The 18,592-nt window shown below is 50.6% G+C and overlaps 1 protein-coding gene across 1 annotated transcript in view; it reads left to right on the top strand.

Annotated features, from left to right (window-relative positions):
- The window catches only part of LOC144770986 (putative cation-transporting ATPase 13A4), a 722,230-nt gene that overhangs the window by 654,040 nt on the left and 49,598 nt on the right, over window positions 1–18,592 (top strand). The window contains exon 27 of the mRNA XM_078655855.1: window positions 14,461–14,612. Coding sequence (XP_078511981.1) covers window positions 14,461–14,612 — 152 coding nt within the window. The remainder of the gene's footprint in view (window positions 1–14,460; window positions 14,613–18,592) is intronic.

Here is an 18,592-nt window from a genome sequence, read left to right as displayed (position 1 = left end):
TACCAGACAGCTCGTAGTTCAGGCCTCAATACTATCTAGGCTGGACTACGGTAGCTCACTGTTGTTAGGGGTGAATCAAGCGGAGGCCTCTAGGCTCCAAAGAGTACAAAATGCCGCGGCACGAGCCATTGTGGGCCTTCCCAGACACTGTTCGGTGTCGGGCACCATCATGGCCTTGCATTGGCTCCCGGTCAGACAGCGAATCAAGTTCAAGGCGCTGTGTCTGGCCTTCAAAATTTTGAAAACTTCTTCGCCACCGGCACTTGTTACTCTGCTTACACCCTATGTGCCATCGAGATCTTTAAGATCGGAGGGTCTCCATTTGGCTGTCTGCCCACGCTTCAGGTTGAGCAGGATGGGTGGCCGTTCTTTTAGGGTTCTAGCGGCTGGCCTATGGAACTCGCTACCAGTCCACATTCGTGCTCTTGAGGATATGTTTGCCTTCAGGCAGGCCATTAAAACTTTCCTCTTTCCAGTTTCTGGCTAATCTTTTTAGTGTGTTATGTTATAGCATCTGTCAAAGCGCCAGGACGCCCCTTTGCTGGGGCAGCTGTGCGCTCTAGAAATTTTAATAACATAACATAACATAACATAACATCCCTGGCTCTACTCATCCATCCCTGGCTCTACTCATCCATCCTTGGCTCGCTCTACTCATCCATCCTTGGCTCTACTCATCCATCCCTGGCTCTACTCATCCATCCCTGGCTCTACTCATCCATCCCTGGCTCTACTCATCCATCCCTGGCTCTACTCATCCATCCCTGGCTCTACTCATCCATCCTTGGCTCTACTCATCGATCCCTGACTCTACTCATCCATCCCTGGCTCTACTCATCCATCCCTGGCTCTACTCATCCATCCCTGGCTCTGCTCATCCATCCTTGGCTCTACTCATCCATCCCTGGCTCTACTCATCCATCCCTGGCTCTACTCATCCATCCCTGGCTCTACTCATCCATCCCTGGCTCTACTCACCCATCCCTGGCTCTACTCATCCATCCCTGGCTCTACTCATCGATCCCTGGCTCTGCTCATCCATCCTTGGCTCTACTCATCCATCCCTGGCTCTACTCATCCATCCTTGGCTCTGTTCATCCATCCTTGGCTCTACTCATCCATCCCTGGCTCTACTCATCCGTCCCTGGCTCTACTCATCCATCCCTGGCTCTACTCATCCATCCCTGGCTCTACTCATCCATCCCTGGCTCTGCTCATCCATCCTTGGCTCTACTCATCCATCCCTGGCTCTACTCATCCATCCCTGGCTCTACTCATCCATCCCTGGCTCTACTCATCCATCCCTGGCTCTACTCATCCATCCCTGGCTCTACTCATCCATCCCTGGCTCTACTCATCCATCCCTGGCTCTGCTCATCCATCCTTGGCTCTACTCATCCATCCCTGGCTCTACTCATCCATCCCTGGCTCTACTCATCCATCCCTGGCTCTATTCATCCATCCCTGGCTCTACTCATCCATCCTTGACTCTACTCATCCATCCTTGGCTCTACTCATCCATCCCTGGCTCTACTCATCCACCATTGGCTCTACTCATCCATCCCTGGCTCTACTCATCCATCCTTGGCTCTGCTCATCCACCATTGGCTCTACTCATCCATCCCTGGCTCTACTCATCCATCCCTAGCTCTACTCATCCATTCTTGGCTCTACTCATCCATCCCTGGCTCAGCTCATCCATTCTTGGCTCTACTCGTCCATCCCTGGCTCTACTCATCCATCCCTGGCTCTAATCATCCATCCCTGGCTCTACTCATCCATCCCTGGCTCTACTCATCCATCCTTGGCTCTACTCATCCATCCCTGGCTCTACTCATCCGTCCCTGGCTCTACTCATCCATCTCTGGCTCTACTCATCCATCCCTGGCTCTACTCATCCATCCCTGGCTCTACTCATCCATCCCTGGCTCTACTCATCCATCCCTGGCTCTACTCATCCATCCCTGGCTCTGCTCATCCACCCCTGGCTCTACTCATCCATCCCTGGCTCTACTCATCCATCCTTGGCTCTACTCATCCATCCCTGGCTCTACTCATCCATCCTTGGCTCTGCTCATCCATCCCTGGCTCTACTCATCCATCCCTGGCTCTACTCATCCATCCCTGGCTCTATTCATCCATCCTTGGCTCTACTCATCCATCCCTGGCTCTACTCATCCATCCCTGGCTCTATTCATCCACCCCTGGCTCTACTCATCCATCCGTGGCTCTACTCATCCATCCCTGGCTCTACTCATCCATCCTTGGCTCTACTCATCCATCCCTGGCTCTACTCATCCATCCCTGGCTCTACTCATCCATCCCTGGCTCTATTCATCCATCCCTGGCTCTACTCATCCATCCCTGGCTCTACTCATCCATCCTTGGCTCTACTCATCCATCCTTGGCTCTACTCATCCATCCCTGGCTCTGCTCATCCATCCCTGACTCTGCTCATCCATCCCTGACTCTACTCATCCATCCTTGGCTCTACTCATCCATCCTTGGCTCTACTCATCCATCCCTGGCTCTACTCATCCATCCCTGGCTCTACTCATCCATCCTTGGCTCTACTCATCCATCCCTGGCTCTACTCATCCATCCCTGGCTCTACTCATCCATCCCTGGCTCTACTCATCCATCCCTGGCTCTACTCATCCATCCCTGGCTCTACTCATCCATCCCTGGCTCTATTCATCCATCCCTGGCTCTACTCATCCATCCTTGGCTCTACTCATCCATCCTTGGCTCTACTCATCCATCCCTGGCTCTACTCATCCATCCCTGGCTCTACTCATCCATCCTTGGCTCTACTCATCCATCCTTGGCTCTACTCATCCATCCCTGGCTCTACTCATCCATCCCTGGCTCTATTCATCCATCCCTGGCTCTACTCATCCATCCTTGACTCTACTCATCCATCCTTGGCTCTACTCATCCATCCCTGGCTCTACTCATCCATCCCTGGCTCTACTCATCCATCCCTGGCTCTACTCATCCATCCCTGGCTCTACTCATCCATCCCTGGCTCTACTCATCCATCCCTGGCTCTACTCATCCATCCCTGGCTCTACTCATCCATCCCTGGCTCTACTCATCCATCCCTGGCTCTACTCATCCACCCCTGGCTCTACTCATCCATCCCTGGCTCTACTCATCCATCCCTGGCTCTACTCATCCATCCTTGGCTCTACTCATCCATCCTTGCTCTACTCATCCATCCCTGGCTCTACTCATCCATCCTTGGCTCTACTCATCCATCCTTGCTCTACTCATCCATCCCTGGCTCTACTCATCCATCCTTGGCTCTACTCATCCATCCTTGCTCTACTCATCCATCCCTGGCTCTACTCATCCATCCTTGGCTCTACTCATCCATCCTTGGCTCTACTCATCCATCCCTGGCTCTACTCATCCATCCCTGGCTCTATTCATCCATCCCTGGCTCTACTCATCCATCCTTGACTCTACTCATCCATCCTTGGCTCTACTCATCCATCCCTGGCTCTACTCATCCATCCCTGGCTCTACTCATCCATCCTTGACTCTACTCATCCATCCTTGGCTCTACTCATCCATCCCTGGCTCTACTTATCCATCCCTGGCTCTACTCATCCATCCCTGGCTCTACTCATCCATCCCTGGCTCTACTCATCCATCCTTGGCTCTGCTCATCCATCCCTGGCTCTACTCATCCATCCTTGGCTCTACTCATCCATCCCTGGCTCTATTCATCCATCCCTGGCTCTACTCATCCATCCCTGGGTCTACTCATCCATCCCCGGCTCTACTCATCCATCCTTGGCTCTACTCATCCATCCCTGGCTCTACTCATCCATCCCTGGGTCTATTCATCCATCCCTGGCTCTACTCATCCATCCTTGGCTCTACTCATCCATCCCCGGCTCTACTCATCCATCCCTGGCTCTACTCATCCATCCCTGGCTCTACTCATCCATCCCTGGGTCTATTCATCCATCCCTGGCTCTACTCATCCATCCTTGGCTCTACTCATCCATCCCTGGCTCTACTCATCCATCCCTGGCTCTGCTCATCCATCCCTGGCTCTACTCATCCATCCTTGGCTCTACTCATCCATCCCTGGCTCTACTCATCCATCCTTGGCTCTGCTCATCCATCCCTGGCTCTACTCATCCATCCTTGGCTCTACTCATCCATCCTTGGCTCTACTCATCCATCCCTGGCTCTACTCATCCATCCCTGACTCTACTCATCCATCCCTGGCTCTACTCATCCATCCCTGGCTCTACTCATCCATTCCTGGCTCTACTCATCCATCCCTGACTCTACTCATCCATCCCTGGCTCTACTCATCCATCCCTGGCTCTACTCATCCATCCCTGGCTCTACTCATCCATCCCTGGCTCTACTCATCCATCCTTGGCTCTACTCATCCGTCCCTGGCTCTACTCATCCATCCCTGGCTCTACTCATCCATCCTTGGCTCTACTCATCCATCCCTGGCTCTACTCATCCGTCCCTGGCTCTACTCATCCATCCCTGGCTCTACTCATCCATCCCTGGCTCTGCTCATCCATCCCTGGCTCTACTCATCCATCCCTGGCTCTACTCATCCATCCCTGGCTCTACTCATCCATCCCTGGCTCTACTCATCCATCCCTGGCTCTACTCATCCATCCTTGGCTCTACTCATCCATCCCTGGCTCTACTCATCCATCCCTGGCTCTACTCATCCATCCTTGGCTCTACTCATCCATCCCTGGCTCTGCTCATCCATCCCTGGCTCTGCTCATCCATCCCTGGCTCTGCTCATCCATCCCTGGCTCTACTCATCCATCCCTGGGTCTATTCATCCATCCCTGGCTCTACTCATCCATCCCTGGCTCTACTCATCCATCCCTGGGTCTATTCATCCATCCTTGGCTCTACTCATCCATCCCTGGCTCTACTCATCCATCCCTGGCTCTACTCATCCATCCTTGGCTCTACTCATCCATTCCCGGCTCTACTCATCCATCCTTGGCTCTACTCATCCATCCCTGGCTCTACTCATCCATCCCTGGCTCTACTCATCCATCCCTGGCTCTACTCATCCATCCTTGGCTCTACTCATCCATCCTTGGCTCTACTCATCCATCCCTGGCTCTACTCATCCATCCCTGGCTCTACTCATCCATCCCTGACTCTACTCATCCATCCTTGGCTCTACTCATCCATCCTTGGCTCTACTCATCCATCCTTGGCTCTACTCATCCATCCTTGGCTCTACTCATCCATCTCTGGCTCTACTCATCCATCCCTGGCTCTACTCATCCATCCTTGGCTCTACTCATCCATCTCTGGCTCTACTCATCCATCCCTGGCTCTACTCATCCATCCCTGGGTCTATTCATCCATCCTTGGCTCTACTCATCCATCCCTGGCTCTACTCATCCATCCCTGGCTCTACTCATCCATCCTTGGCTCTACTCATCCATTCCCGGCTCTACTCATCCATCCCTGGCTCTACTCATCCATCCCTGGCTCTACTCATCCATCCCTGGCTCTACTCATCCATCCCTGGCTCTACTCATCCATCCCTGGCTCTACTCATCCATTCCCGGCTCTACTCATCCATCCTTGGCTCTACTCATCCATCCCTGGCTCTACTCATCCATCCTTGGCTCTACTCATCCATCCCTGGCTCTACTCATCCATCCCTGGCTCTACTCATCCATCCCTGGCTCTACTCATCCATCCCTGGCTCTACTCATCCATCCCTGGCTCTACTCATCCATCCCTGGCTCTACTCATCCATCCCTGGCTCTACTCATCCATCCCTGGCTCTACTCATCCATCCCATGCTCCAGGTTACATCATCAACTCTACATGAAGCACTAGAACAAGGCAGATGGTGGAACCTTCTTTACAAATGCACCTAACCAAAATAACCACAGTAATAATTTTCCCTTTACATTTTAGATTGGGATTTGTGTGCACACCGGTAAACACCCACCATCACAGTGATTCATAAGCACAGGTGCACCACATGTAAGAATTTTGAAAACTAAGTCACAAGCTTGTTACAAAGACACTGAGAGTAATGTCCAATTTGTTTGAAAAATCCTCTTTATTGTTCCATTTGTAAGAAAGAACAGCCGGCGCGTTTTGTCCTAGATGGTACTTCTTCAGGGCTGTATTATAACAAAACAAAACATATAAGCATACAGTTAAAATCATGAACTATTTATATGCTCAACCGAGCAACAATAGTCACAAGTTAAAAAACATAGCTGCCAGTGTTACAATATCCAATTTAATCTTAGTGCACAAAAGGCGCCATTAAGGCCAGGCCATAGGCCATGGCCTCCCCAAACTTGATACAAAGTCATATGGTCAAAACTATCTGTTCACTTAGTTCCACCCCATTTATGTTTCTAACATGCAGGGGATTATATCAGGAAAAAAAGGCATTTGTGAGAAAATTAACCATGAAGAGCCTGTGGCAGAACTGTCCTCTCCCCATACAATTGTTACAAATAAAAAGAAGAATGCATACTGAGTCATGGCAATCCTGCGGATAGAGAATAGTATAAAAACAACACAGGGACCTCCCGAGATGAACTGACGCCTCATGGACGATTCGGCAGGTCGTGTGAGAGTAGACAAATGTTGTGATAACTGCTGCTTTATGCACTGCCCAGATGTATCTATTCCAAAAAAGAAAAGCAAGAACGTCTGAGCCTTAAGACAGCACTTGGCATATTCACCTCCCTGTCCCAGTCGCACCCCCCTCCTTCAGCAGTGATGCAGATGGTAACTATGCGTCAACAAGAGGAGAGGTAGGGAGAGTTAAGCAACACTCTTATTCCCCGGTTATAATCAGTAAACAAGAAAAGAGTGTCAAATAGTTATACCAGGCCACAGACAGGAGCAGCTAAGAAAGGGGTTGACGGCCTCACTCAGGACGTTAAGGAAAGCCCTCACTCACCACCTGGTGATGACATGTTTCATCATTGGGCCCCACCAAAGAGACCGAGTGCCTCTTTGGTGTGCTACATCGCCAGATTTACTGCGGAGCAGAATAGTGAGATTCAGACGTGTTGTGCAAAGTAAATTTAACTAATGAGTGGTGAGGGTTTAAAAAGTCAGTAGTATATCAGAAACAATTTTATTCTTTGATCACTAAGGACGGGTTATTAAAATTGTATTGATTTCCGTGTCCTTAATGGGTGAGCCAATGTGAATGCTGTCCTCATCCGAGAGTCTGGGAAGATTCAGGGATTCTAGATATTTAGTGCAAGCTGCCGGGTCTAGTGTTGTTTCATTTTTGTAGAGGTCCTCATAAAAGGATTTAAAGGTGTCTACAATCATCGCCTTTTTCGTGTGAGTTTTATTTGTGGCGTCTTTGATTGAGGCTATAGTGAGCAACTTCTGTTTGTGTTTAAGGTAGCAGGCAAGAAAATTCCCAGCCTTATTCCCATTGCACAGCATTAGGGCATTGAATTTGTTGATCCAAACACCGGCCCGTTTGCTGGCGATTGCTTTGTATTCGTATTTCAGCCTGGTCAACAGGCGTCATCAGGGTTGGCTGCATGTGTGGTCTCTAGGAATTTTATATCTTTCTCAAGCCTTTCTAACTCCTGGTTCAACGCCTTATTAGTTCTGGCCCTAATGCTAATGATAACACCCCGTAGTGTGTCTTTGAGTGCGTCCCAGACAGTAGAAGTAGCTGTGTCAGGGGAGACATTCATTGAGATATATTCTGCTATGGCATCAATAATTTGCTGTTTGTTGGCAGAGTCAGACAGGATTTCTTCCTTGAACCGCCAGCGCTTTGGGGGAAGGATCGAGCGAGAGCCAGCAAGCTTGGTGCTAATGCATGAATGATCGGAGACTAGCCTCGGGGCAATATCTATCTCATCGATGAGGTGGGTGAAAGAACTCGAGATAAGGATAAAATCGATTCTGGAGTAGGAATTGTGCAGGGTAGAGTAAAAAGTATAATCTCTACTGTCGGGGTTCTGAGGTCACCAGGAGTCATTTAGTAGGAATCGATTGCATAGTCTTGTGAGCGCCTCATGAGAGCGGGAAGGATGGAACAGCATCTAGATTATCGGTCGAGTATAGGGTCTAGTGGGAGGTTAAAGTCACCACCTACGATTAAGAGTTCTTCTTGTGGGATATTTTCTATGGCTAGAGAGACCGAGTCCCAGAAATCTGGAGCATCCGAGTTGGGACCGTACAGATTTACAACGTGGATGGGGTCATCGTCCCTTATCAGATGCGTGATTAGTAGTCTTCCCTCTGTGTCATGCGTGTGTGAGACAACCGAAAGGTTCGATTTTTTTGCAATCAGTGTGATTACTCCACCTTTCTTGTGGTTAGCAGAGGAGCAGATAGTGTGCGAGATCCAATTAAGATTAATAAACCACGTGTCTTCCTCAGTAAGCTTAGTTTCTTGCAACAGGAAGATATCTCCTTTCGACTTAGATAGGGAATCAAAAATGTTCCGTCTTTTCACCGGGTGGTTAAGGCCCTTGACATTCAAGGAGACTATATTAAGGTTTTCTGACAAAGAGTTAACAGCAGGCATCTGTAAGTGGTAAGTTCGCGGAAAGAGTCGTTCGTGGGGTGAGGCGCGCTGTACAGCGCCCAAAGAACATAAGTGAGGTAGTAAAAGGAAAACTATTCCAAGGCCCCAGAACAGAGCACGAAGTGTGTGACACTGCATGAGAGTTGGTGACTGCATCTCGGATGAAGCATAAAGCTAGCAAAGCAAAACAACAGGAAGCAAATAGTGTAACATACAACTCCCTTTTCAGCCCCAATCCCCTCCTCCCCTTCCCCCTTCTCCCCTTCCCACCATCCCCCTCCCTATCCCCCCTCCCTCCCCTCCCCCCCTCAAAAACCAAACTTAGGGTGTACGACGGCAGTACCGTCTCTGAGCAGAACAGGGATTAGATTCTAAACATTATGCTTCATGTAGAACAAGATTAAACAGATTAAGTAAAATAAGCAAGATAAACAAGATTAAACCAGGTTAAGGCCTATACTCAGCTGATCCTATTAAGAGGTCACACCTAACTTACGCTGGAGCTCAGCACTAATAGGAGGTTACATAAGTATGGTAGGTTGAGCACGTTAGAGCCACATCGGTAATATAAAAACGTATGCACATATACCCCGTTGGTGATTAAGGCCGTGGAACATGGCTACAATAAGCCCTGAGGGAGGGAGCTGTGTCCTCATTTCAACAGTTAACAGCTAAGTTTAGAAAATATGGACAATATAGTCACAGTGTTGGTTTGGGTAAAGATTAAGCCCTCAATGTCTGTGAAGGTGAGACTGTTCCGAGCTTAAGAGCACAGACCGCTCTATTGAGAAATGCGACAGTGAGATGTCTACTCACAATACTGGGAGATCAGAGTAGAAGGCAAGTTTGACCCGGGAAAGCTACCCCATCTTGGCGACAGGCATCAGCTACAGGATTCAGGTATTCGTATAGTCATGGGAGTCATGAGGGACCGTTTTCCTCTTATTTGATGCACCGCTTGATTGATCCAGACTCTGTGTCGGGCAGACTTCCCGGTGGCAAGCCAGGTCTCATGGGTCCGTGTAGAAGTAAGGCTTCCCGTTTTCGATGATCTTGAACCTAGATGGGCCCGCAAAGGAGAATGGTATGTTTATTTCTTTCAGGTTGTCCCTCAGTTGGAGGAACCCTTTTCGTAGCTCAACAGTATCTTTGGAGAAATCTTGGGTAAAGATTATGCGTTGGCCTTCCCAGAGTACCTGGTGATTCTTTCTCGCAAACTGTAGGATGACTTCAACGTGCTGGTATCTGAGGGACTTGCATATCAGAGGACGTGGGCCCTTCCTCTTTTTGTCATGAAAGCGGGGATCCTGTGTGCCCTGTCCAATTCAAAGCCATGTTGGAATTCGATCTTAGTTACCATAGGGATCCAAGATTCCAAGAATGATACGCACAAATCTGAGTCCTTTTCAGAGTTTTCTGGAACCCCAAAAATGCAGATGTTCCCTCTCCTGTTGCGGTCTTCCAACTTGGCGTTCTGTCGTCTAAGGTCGTCAGTGGTATTCTCGAGGCGCTTTATCACTTTCGAAGATTGGAGGGACAAGTCTTCTACCTCACTTAAGCGTTGTTCCGCTTCGCCCAGACTCTTATTCATAGTACTCATATCTGCTCTAATGGACACGAGTTCAAGCTGCATTGAGTCTGTGTTATTTTTGGTGAATTTAGCGAGATCATGGACTTCAGCCAATTTTTTAAGGATCATGTCCATGGTGGCTGCCATGTCCTCTCTTGCTTTGATGGGAGAGTCTGAAATCGTAGGTTCCGGTCGCACCTTTTTAGTGTTACCTCTGCCTTCTCTTTCGGCCACTGTGAGACAGGTCATCAACGCTTGTCGTCAGGGCGACGGGAGAGTCGGTACTTGAAGTGCAGTTGGTGCCGGCTGCAAGCTATGAGACGCTGGCCCCACGACGAGAGTCCGTTGCAAGACGTACAATAATAGGATGGGATGGAGTGTGGGTAAATGGCTGGCTACTGGCCGTAGCAGGAGTTCTGTTCACCGGACTTGGTCTCAGGCGTAAGCTGGGTGTGATGTAGGATCTGACCTCCTACTGTGGTTCTACCATCGCTCCTTCAAACTGGCTCCACGCACTTCGTCGTGAATCAGGGGCTTATTCATTAAAGAGAGCCCAGAAAACGCGCATCAGCATTGGAGGGAAGGAAGCGCCACATCTCCACAGTCTGGATCATGGTCTTAGCTACATATTGCCGCAGTCTCTAGAGGCGAACTTATAAGATTCAGATAGAGGTCAGCGGATCCTGTGTATGTATACTGTCAGTTAGCACTCGTAGGCTTCCTTACTTTTATCTGTAGACGCGGTGGGGTGGACCCAGAGCGTTGGCTTCTTCGCTGATGTGTGACAGACCTGGTCGTGGTTGGCTTGTTGGCGTTGGAGGCTCACAGGTATTTTAGAGATCAGAAACCCCGGCAGCATTACCGCGCCATTTTGAGTGCTCCTGCTGGGTAGATCGACATAGTGGTAAAAAAGGGGGTGGTGATAGACGGAGCATCTGAACCAATCAAACACTCACACCCAGTCAAAAGATCTGGGTTTAATCCATCACCGTTCTTTAGCCCACTCTGCCACCCCAGTTCAGACATGGCCATATGCAAATCAGTCTGACCCTGTGCCTCATGGGAACAGTCCAGCCGGAACTGCCAAGCCATGCCTTCCCTGGACCGGAAACAAGCTTCTGAGGACCGGTTTCTGGCCTTTCAGCCGTCTTCAGCCCGGCTTGCTTGAATCCAGTGGCAAAGTGAGCAAGGGACTCACGTCTGAGCATACCCTGCCAACTTATGGCGAACAAAGTTGTACAAAAGGGGGTGGTGATAGACCGAGCATCTGAACCAATCAAACACTCACACCCAGTCAACAGATCTGGGTTTAATCCATCACCGTTCTTTAGCCCACTCTTCCACCCCAGTTCAGACATGGCCATATGCAAATCAGTCTGACCATGTGCCTCATGGGAACAGTCCAGCCCGAACTGCGAAGCCATGCCTTCCCTGGACCGGAAAAAAGCTTCCGAGGACCGGTTTCTGGCATTTCAGCCGTAGATCGACATGACATGAGGGAGTGAGAGCGTAACTAAGGCGATTATTGAGCGGTCCCTCCACTCGCTGGTGGCGTTAGATGTTGGTCGCATGGCATGAAGGTAAAGGCTTTCACTTACACGGGTGTTTTTGCGTGAGGCAGCGCAGGTCAGCGTGTCCTGAAAACCGCCATTTTGAGGTCAGGCGGAGCAGGGATCGGAGAGATAGAGCAGCCGTAGCAACAGCGAAAGGCACCCACCTTCCAGAGGTGCCCGTGAGTGGATCTTGGCAGCAGTCCGCCGGTTAGATTGGCCCAAGGAGACTTTGTCACATCAGCGCTAGACTCAGTCGGATCTCGGCCTCGGGCTCAGGCGGGTCGGAGATGCGGCGCCATTTTAGGTATCTTCGCGAGCTCCACGGGCCCCGAGAGGAACCCTGAATGAGGGCGTAAGCTGGTCGATCCAAGCGCAAACCACAGCGCAATCAGGGCAGCCTGAGTAGGTGGGTCAGTTCCTGGTGGACTGAAGGTGCTATCCTCAGTTTGGCGCTAAATCCAAGCATAAGTCGCTTCCCCGTCTGCAGAGCGACTCAGTTAGGCAGCCATCGCCGCTGCCGTCCAAGCCACGCCCCCCATTTTACTGCAGATTCAAGCGGGGATGGAGACCTAGAGAATCTGGCCAACAATCCGGAGTCCAGTGATTCAAGTCCTTGCCATCCACCACGGCACCCGTCTCTTCTCCATTAAGTGTTAAACAGCATGCAGCCATCCACCGTGCTACTGCTGAAAGACACGGTTTCTGTGGTGATGATTCAGAATGTTTTTATGGAGCTACAGCAATAACAATCTGAGGGTGATATTTACAATAAAATGTCAGAGCATAGTGTTATGCAAAAATTGGTACGCCGCGCTCCGACATTTTTAAAATGCAGGCATGCGCCAGATTTACAAAATACGGCGCACCCCTGTGTTTCCCCTAGCACTGGCGCTATGAAAGCTGCCTAGCGCTAGAACAGCCGCCCTTGCAACCTGTTGCAAGGGCGCCTGCGCTGCAGGGGCGATTGTTTATGCGCAGGAAGGTTTTCCTTCCTGCACATAAAAATCTTGAAAGGTGATTCTGCGTTTCTATGTGTTGCAGAATGCAGCACACATAGAAAGAGCAAAATATGAGGAGATATTAATGATTTCTCCTCGTATCGCCATCCTAAGACCAGATTTTACCTGGCCTTAATTTATGGCGCTGCCCCATCCTTATAAATATGGGGCAGCCCTAAAAGCAATGGGTGTTGCAGCAGAACGCCCACTGCAACAATAATTGCACGCCCCATTCTTGCTAATTGAAGAGTGAAAAGGGCCTTATTTACAAGGCGGCGTTATTATCGGTGTATGCCCCTCTTACTATGTCCATTTCATGGGAAACAACCTTTACAACGCAACTTTTACAACGCACTACCATTACAACGAAACTTTTACAACGCAAACACTTTTACAACGCATACCATTACAACGCATGTTTTTACAACGCAAGTACTTTTACAACGCATGCCATTACAACGTAAGCATTGGTAAGTATATAATTATATTTAATATTTTATATGTTTTTTTTTTTTAAGTTTTCAGTTTTTGGGTAAAGGGGTATTTTTAGGGTTCTGGGTCAGTTTTCAGTTTTTGGGTAAAGGGGTATTTTTAGGGTTCAGGGTCAGTTTTCAGTTTTTGGGTAAAGGGGTATTTTTAGGGTTCAGGGTCAGTTTTCAGTTTTTGGGTAAAGGGGTATTTTTAAGGTTCAGGGTCAGTTTTCAGTTTTTCGGTAAAGGGGTATTTTTAGGGTTAAGGGTCAGATTTCAGTTTTTGGGTAAAGGGGTATTTTTAGGGTTCAGGGTCAGTTTTCAGTTTTTGGGTAAAGGGGTATTTTTAGGGTTCAGGGTCAGTTTTCAGTTTTTGGGTAAAGGGGTATTTTTAGGGTTCAGGGTCAGTTTTGGGTTTTTGGGGTACAGGGGTATTTTTAGGGTTCAGGGACAGTTTTGGGTTTTTGGGGTACAGGGGTATTTTTAGGGTTCAGGGACAGTTTTGGGTTTTTGGGGTACAGGGGTATTTTTAGGGTTCTGGGTTAATTTGGGTTTTTTTGGGGTACAGGGGTACAGGTTAAAAAAAAATTACATTAATTAAATTAAATTAAATTAAATTATATTAATTACAATTAATTTAAAATAAAAAAAATATTATATACTTACCAATACTTACGTTGTAATGGTATGCGTTGTAAAGGTATTTGCGTTGTAAAAACATGCGTTGTAATGGTATGCGTTGTAAAAGTTTTTGCGTTGTAAAAAATTTGTTGTAACGGTATGCGTTGTAAAAGTATGCGTTGTAACGTCATACATCCCCATTTCATATATGCTCCTATTAGTATATTCCCTTTCTGCTATCTGCCTCCTTTGGTATATGCTCCTATTAGTATACCATTTTAACAATATGCCTCTTTCAGTGTGTGCTCCTATCAGTATCTGCTGCTTCAGGTATATGCCTCTTTTGGATATGCTCCCTTTCTGCTATATACCTCTTTCGGTATATGCCCCCATCAGTATATGGTCCTATTATTTTTTGCTACTTTCGCCATATATACCCTTTTCAGAATATGCTTCATTAGGTACAGGCTTCTACCGATGTATGCTCTTTTCGCCATTAATACTTCACTTTAAATGCTCTTAACTGCTTTTAAGTGAATCACTTCCTTGTAATATATATTTATTTGATGTTTCAAAAGCAATAGCACAGTGAGTATTTCTTCTAGCCTCTTGTTGTTTCCGGGGTACACACTTGGCTTCATACATCTGATCAGAAATGGAATAATATATATTTATTTGTATTTCTGGACAGCGCTTGTCTAACTGGAAACCTGGACGTGACGAGGTCAGATAATACGAACTATGAAAGCACCACCTTATTTCCACTCTATGAGGGAACCCTGATCATTGCAGCCTTTGTGTTCGCCAAAGGGAAGCCCTTCAGAAAGCCGGTGTACACCAACTGTAAGTGCACATTTTCAGTAATGTATGAGTAGTGTTCAAATGCATGCACAGGGGCTCCATGGCAGTGACTGCTGACAGCCCTTTGAGGGGTGAGGGCACTGCAGGAGTCTCATTGTTTACAATGTCTGCTCCTGATTGGTTCCTGATTTCATGACCAGTTGCAAATAAGCATGACCGGTCTCTGTGCTTTGGATGGGCTGTGACCTATGTATGATTCTCTGCTGACTCCTGAGATGCAGGGGCTCACTGGCCACTGGGTGGGAGCATACCATCCAGTGGAAATCCAGGGGACTGCTGGAGGGGAGCTACCACCCAGTGGAAATCCAGGGGTCTGCTAGAGGGGAGCTACCACCCAGTGGAAATCCAGGGGTCTGCTATGTTTGAGCTACCACCCGGTGGAAATCCAGGGGACTGCTAGGTGGGAGCTACCACCCAGTGGAAATCCAGGGGTCTGCTATGTGGGAGCAACCACCCAGTGGAAATCCAGGGGACTGCTAGGTGGGAGCTACCACCCAGTGGAAATCCAGGGGTCTGCTAGAGGGGAGCTACCACCCAGTGGAAATCCAGGGGACTGCTAGGTGGGAGCTACCACCCAGTGGAAATCCAGGGGACTGCTAGAGGGGAGCTACCACCCAGTCGACATCCAGGGGACTGCTAGAGGGGAGCTACCACCCAGTGGAAATCCAGGGGACTGCTAGAGGGGAGCTACCACCCAGTGGAAATCCAGGGGACTGCTAGAGGGGAGCTACCACCCAGTGGAAATCCAGGGGTCTGGAAGGTGGGAGCTACCACCCAGTGGAAATCCAGGGGTCTGCTAGAGGGGAGCTACCACCCAGTGGAAATCCAGGGGACTGCTAGGTGGGAGCTACCACCCAGTGGAAATCCAGGGGACTGCTAGAGGGGAGCTACCACCCAGTGGATATCCAGGGGACTGCTAGAGGGGAGCTACCACCCAGTGGAAATCCAGGGGACTGCTAGAGGGGAGCTACCACCCAGTGGAAATCCAGGGGTCTGGAAGGTGGGAGCTACCACCCAGTGGAAATCCAGGGGTCTGCTAGAGGGGATCTACCACCCAGTGGAAATCCAGGGGACTGCTAGAGGGGAGCTACCACCCAGTGGAAATCCAGGGGACTGCTAGAGGGGAGCTACCACCTAGTGGAATTCCAAGGGTCTGCTATGCGGGAGCTACCACCCAGTGGAAATCCAGGGGTCTGCTAGAGGGGAGCTACCACCCAGTAGAAATCCAGGGGACTGCTAGAGGGGAGCTACCACCCAGTGGAAATCCAGGGGACTGCTAGAGGGGAGCTACCACCCAGTGGAAATCCAGGGGACTGCTAGAGGGGATCTACCACCTAGTGGAAATCCAGGGGTCTGCTATGTGGGAGCTACCACCCAGTGGAAATCCAGGGGTCTGCTAGAGGGGAGCTACCACCCAGTGGAAATCCAGGGGACTGCTAGAGGGGAGCTACCACCCAGTGGAAATCCAGGGGACTGCTAGAGGGGAGCTACCACCCAGTGGAAATCCAAGGGACTGCTAGAGGGGAGCTACCACCCAGTGGAAATCCAGGGGTCTGCTAGAGGGGAGCTACCACCCAGTGGAAATCCAGGGGACTGCTAGAGGGGAGCTACCACCCAGTGGAAATCCAGGGGACTGCTAGGTGGGAGCTACCACCCAGTGGAAATCCAGGGGACTGCTAGAGGGGAGCTACCACCCAGTGGAAATCCAGGGGTCTGGAAGGTGGGAGCTACCACCCAGTGGAAATCCAGGGGTCTGCTAGAGGGGAGCTACCACCCAGTGGACATCCAGGGGACTGCTAGGTGGGAGCTACCACCCAGTGGAAATCCAGGGGACTGCTAGAGGGGAGCTACCACCCAGTGGAAATCCAGGGGACTGCTAGAGGGGAGCTACCACCCAGTGGAAATCCAGGGGACTGCTAGAGGGGAGCTACCACCTAGTGGAAATCCAGGGGTCTGCTATGTGGGAGCTACCACCCAGTGGAAATCCAGGGGTCTGCTAGAGGGGAGCTACCACCCAGTGGAAATCCAGGGGACTGCTAGAGGGGAGCTACCACCCAGTGGAAATCCAGGGGACTGCTAGAGGAGAGTGACCACCCAGTGGAAATCCAGGGGACTGCTACAGGGGAGCTACCACCCAGTGGAAATCCAGGGGACTCCTAGGTGGGAGCTACCACCCAGTGGAAATCCAGGGGTCTGCTAGAGGGGAGCTACCACCCAGTGGAAATCCAGGGGACTGCTAGAGGGGAGCTACAACCTAGTGGAAATCCAGTGGTCTGCTGGGTGGGAGCTACCACCCAGTGGAAATGCAGGGGACTGCTAGGTGGGAGCTACCACCCAGTGGAAATGCAGGAGACTGCTAGGTGGGAGCTACCACCCAGTGGAAATCCAGGGGACTGCTAGAGGGGAGCTACCACCTAGTGGAAATCCAGGGGACTGCTAGAGGGGAGCTACCACCCAGTGGAAATCCAGGGGTCTGGAAGGTGGGAGCTACCACCCAGTGGACATCCAGGGGACTGCTAGAGGGGAGCTACCACCTAGTGGAAATCCAGGGGTCTGCTAGAGGGGAGCTACCACCCAGTGGAAATCCAGGGGACTGCTACAGGGGAGCTACCACCCAGTGGAAATCCAGGGGACTCCTAGGTGGGAGCTACCACCCAGTGGAAATCCAGGGGTCTGCTAGAGGGGAGCTACCACCCAGTGGAAATCCAGAGGACTGCTAGAGGGGAGCTACAACCTAGTGGAAATCCAGTGGTCTGCTGGGTGGGAGCTACCACCCAGTGGAAATGCAGGGGACTGCTAGGTGGGAGCTACCACCCAGTGGAAATGCAGGAGACTGCTAGGTGGGAGCTACCACCCAGTGGAAATCCAGGGGACTGCTAGAGGGGAGCTACCACCTAGTGGAAATCCAGGGGACTGCTAGAGGGGAGCTACCACCCAGTGGAAATCCAGGGGTCTGGAAGGTGGGAGCTACCACCCAGTGGACATCCAGGGGACTGCTAGAGGGGAGCTACCACCTAGTGGAAATCCAGGGGTCTGCTAGAGGGGAGCTACTACCCAGTGGAAATCCAGGGGACTGCTAGAGGGGAGCTACCACCCAGTGGAAATCCAGGGGACTGCTAGGTGGGAGCTACCACCCAGTGGAAATCCAGGGGACTGCTAGAGGGGAGCTACCACCCAGTGGAAATCCAGGGGACTGCTAGAGGAGAGCGACCACCCAGTGGAAATCCAGGGGACTGCTAGAGGGGAGCTACCACCCAGTGGAAATCCAGGGGTCTGCTAGAGGGGAGCTACCACCCAGTGGAAATCCAGGGGTCTGCTAGAGGGGAGCTACCACCCAGTGGAAATCCAGGGGTCTGCTAGAGGGGAGCTACCACCCAGTGGAAATCCAGGGGTGTGCTAGAGGGGAGCTACCACCCAGTGGAAATCCAGGGGACTGCTATGTGGGAGCTACCACCCAGTGGAAATCCAGGGGACTGCTAGAGGGGAGCTACCACCCAGTGGAAATCCAGGGGACTGCTAGAGGGGAGCTACCACCCAGTGGAAATCCAGGGGACTGCTAGGTGGGAGCTACCACCCAGTGGAAATCCAGGGGACTGCTAGAGGGGAGCTACCACCCAGTGGAAATCCAGGGGACTGCTAGAGGAGAGCGACCACCCAGTGGAAATCCAGGGGACTGCTAGAGGGAAGCTACCACCCAGTGGAAATCCAGGGGTCTGCTAGAGGGGAGCTACCACCCAGTGGAAATCCAGGGGTCTGCTAGAGGGGAGCTACCACCCAGTGGAAATCCAGGGGTCTGCTAGAGGGGAGCTACCACCCAGTGGAAATCCAGGGGTGTGCTAGAGGGGAGCTACCACCCAGTGGAAATCCAGGGGACTGCTATGTGGGAGCTACCACCCAATGGAAATCCAGGGGACTAGTAGAGGAGAGCTACCACCCAGTGGATATCCAGGGGACTGCTAGAG

The sequence above is a fragment of the Lissotriton helveticus genome, chromosome 7 (genome assembly GCF_964261635.1).
Source record: "Lissotriton helveticus chromosome 7, aLisHel1.1, whole genome shotgun sequence".
Taxonomy (NCBI): Eukaryota; Metazoa; Chordata; class Amphibia; order Caudata; family Salamandridae; genus Lissotriton; species Lissotriton helveticus.
Note: the sequence above shows the minus strand (reverse complement) of the source record. Positions and strands in the feature narration are given on the sequence as shown.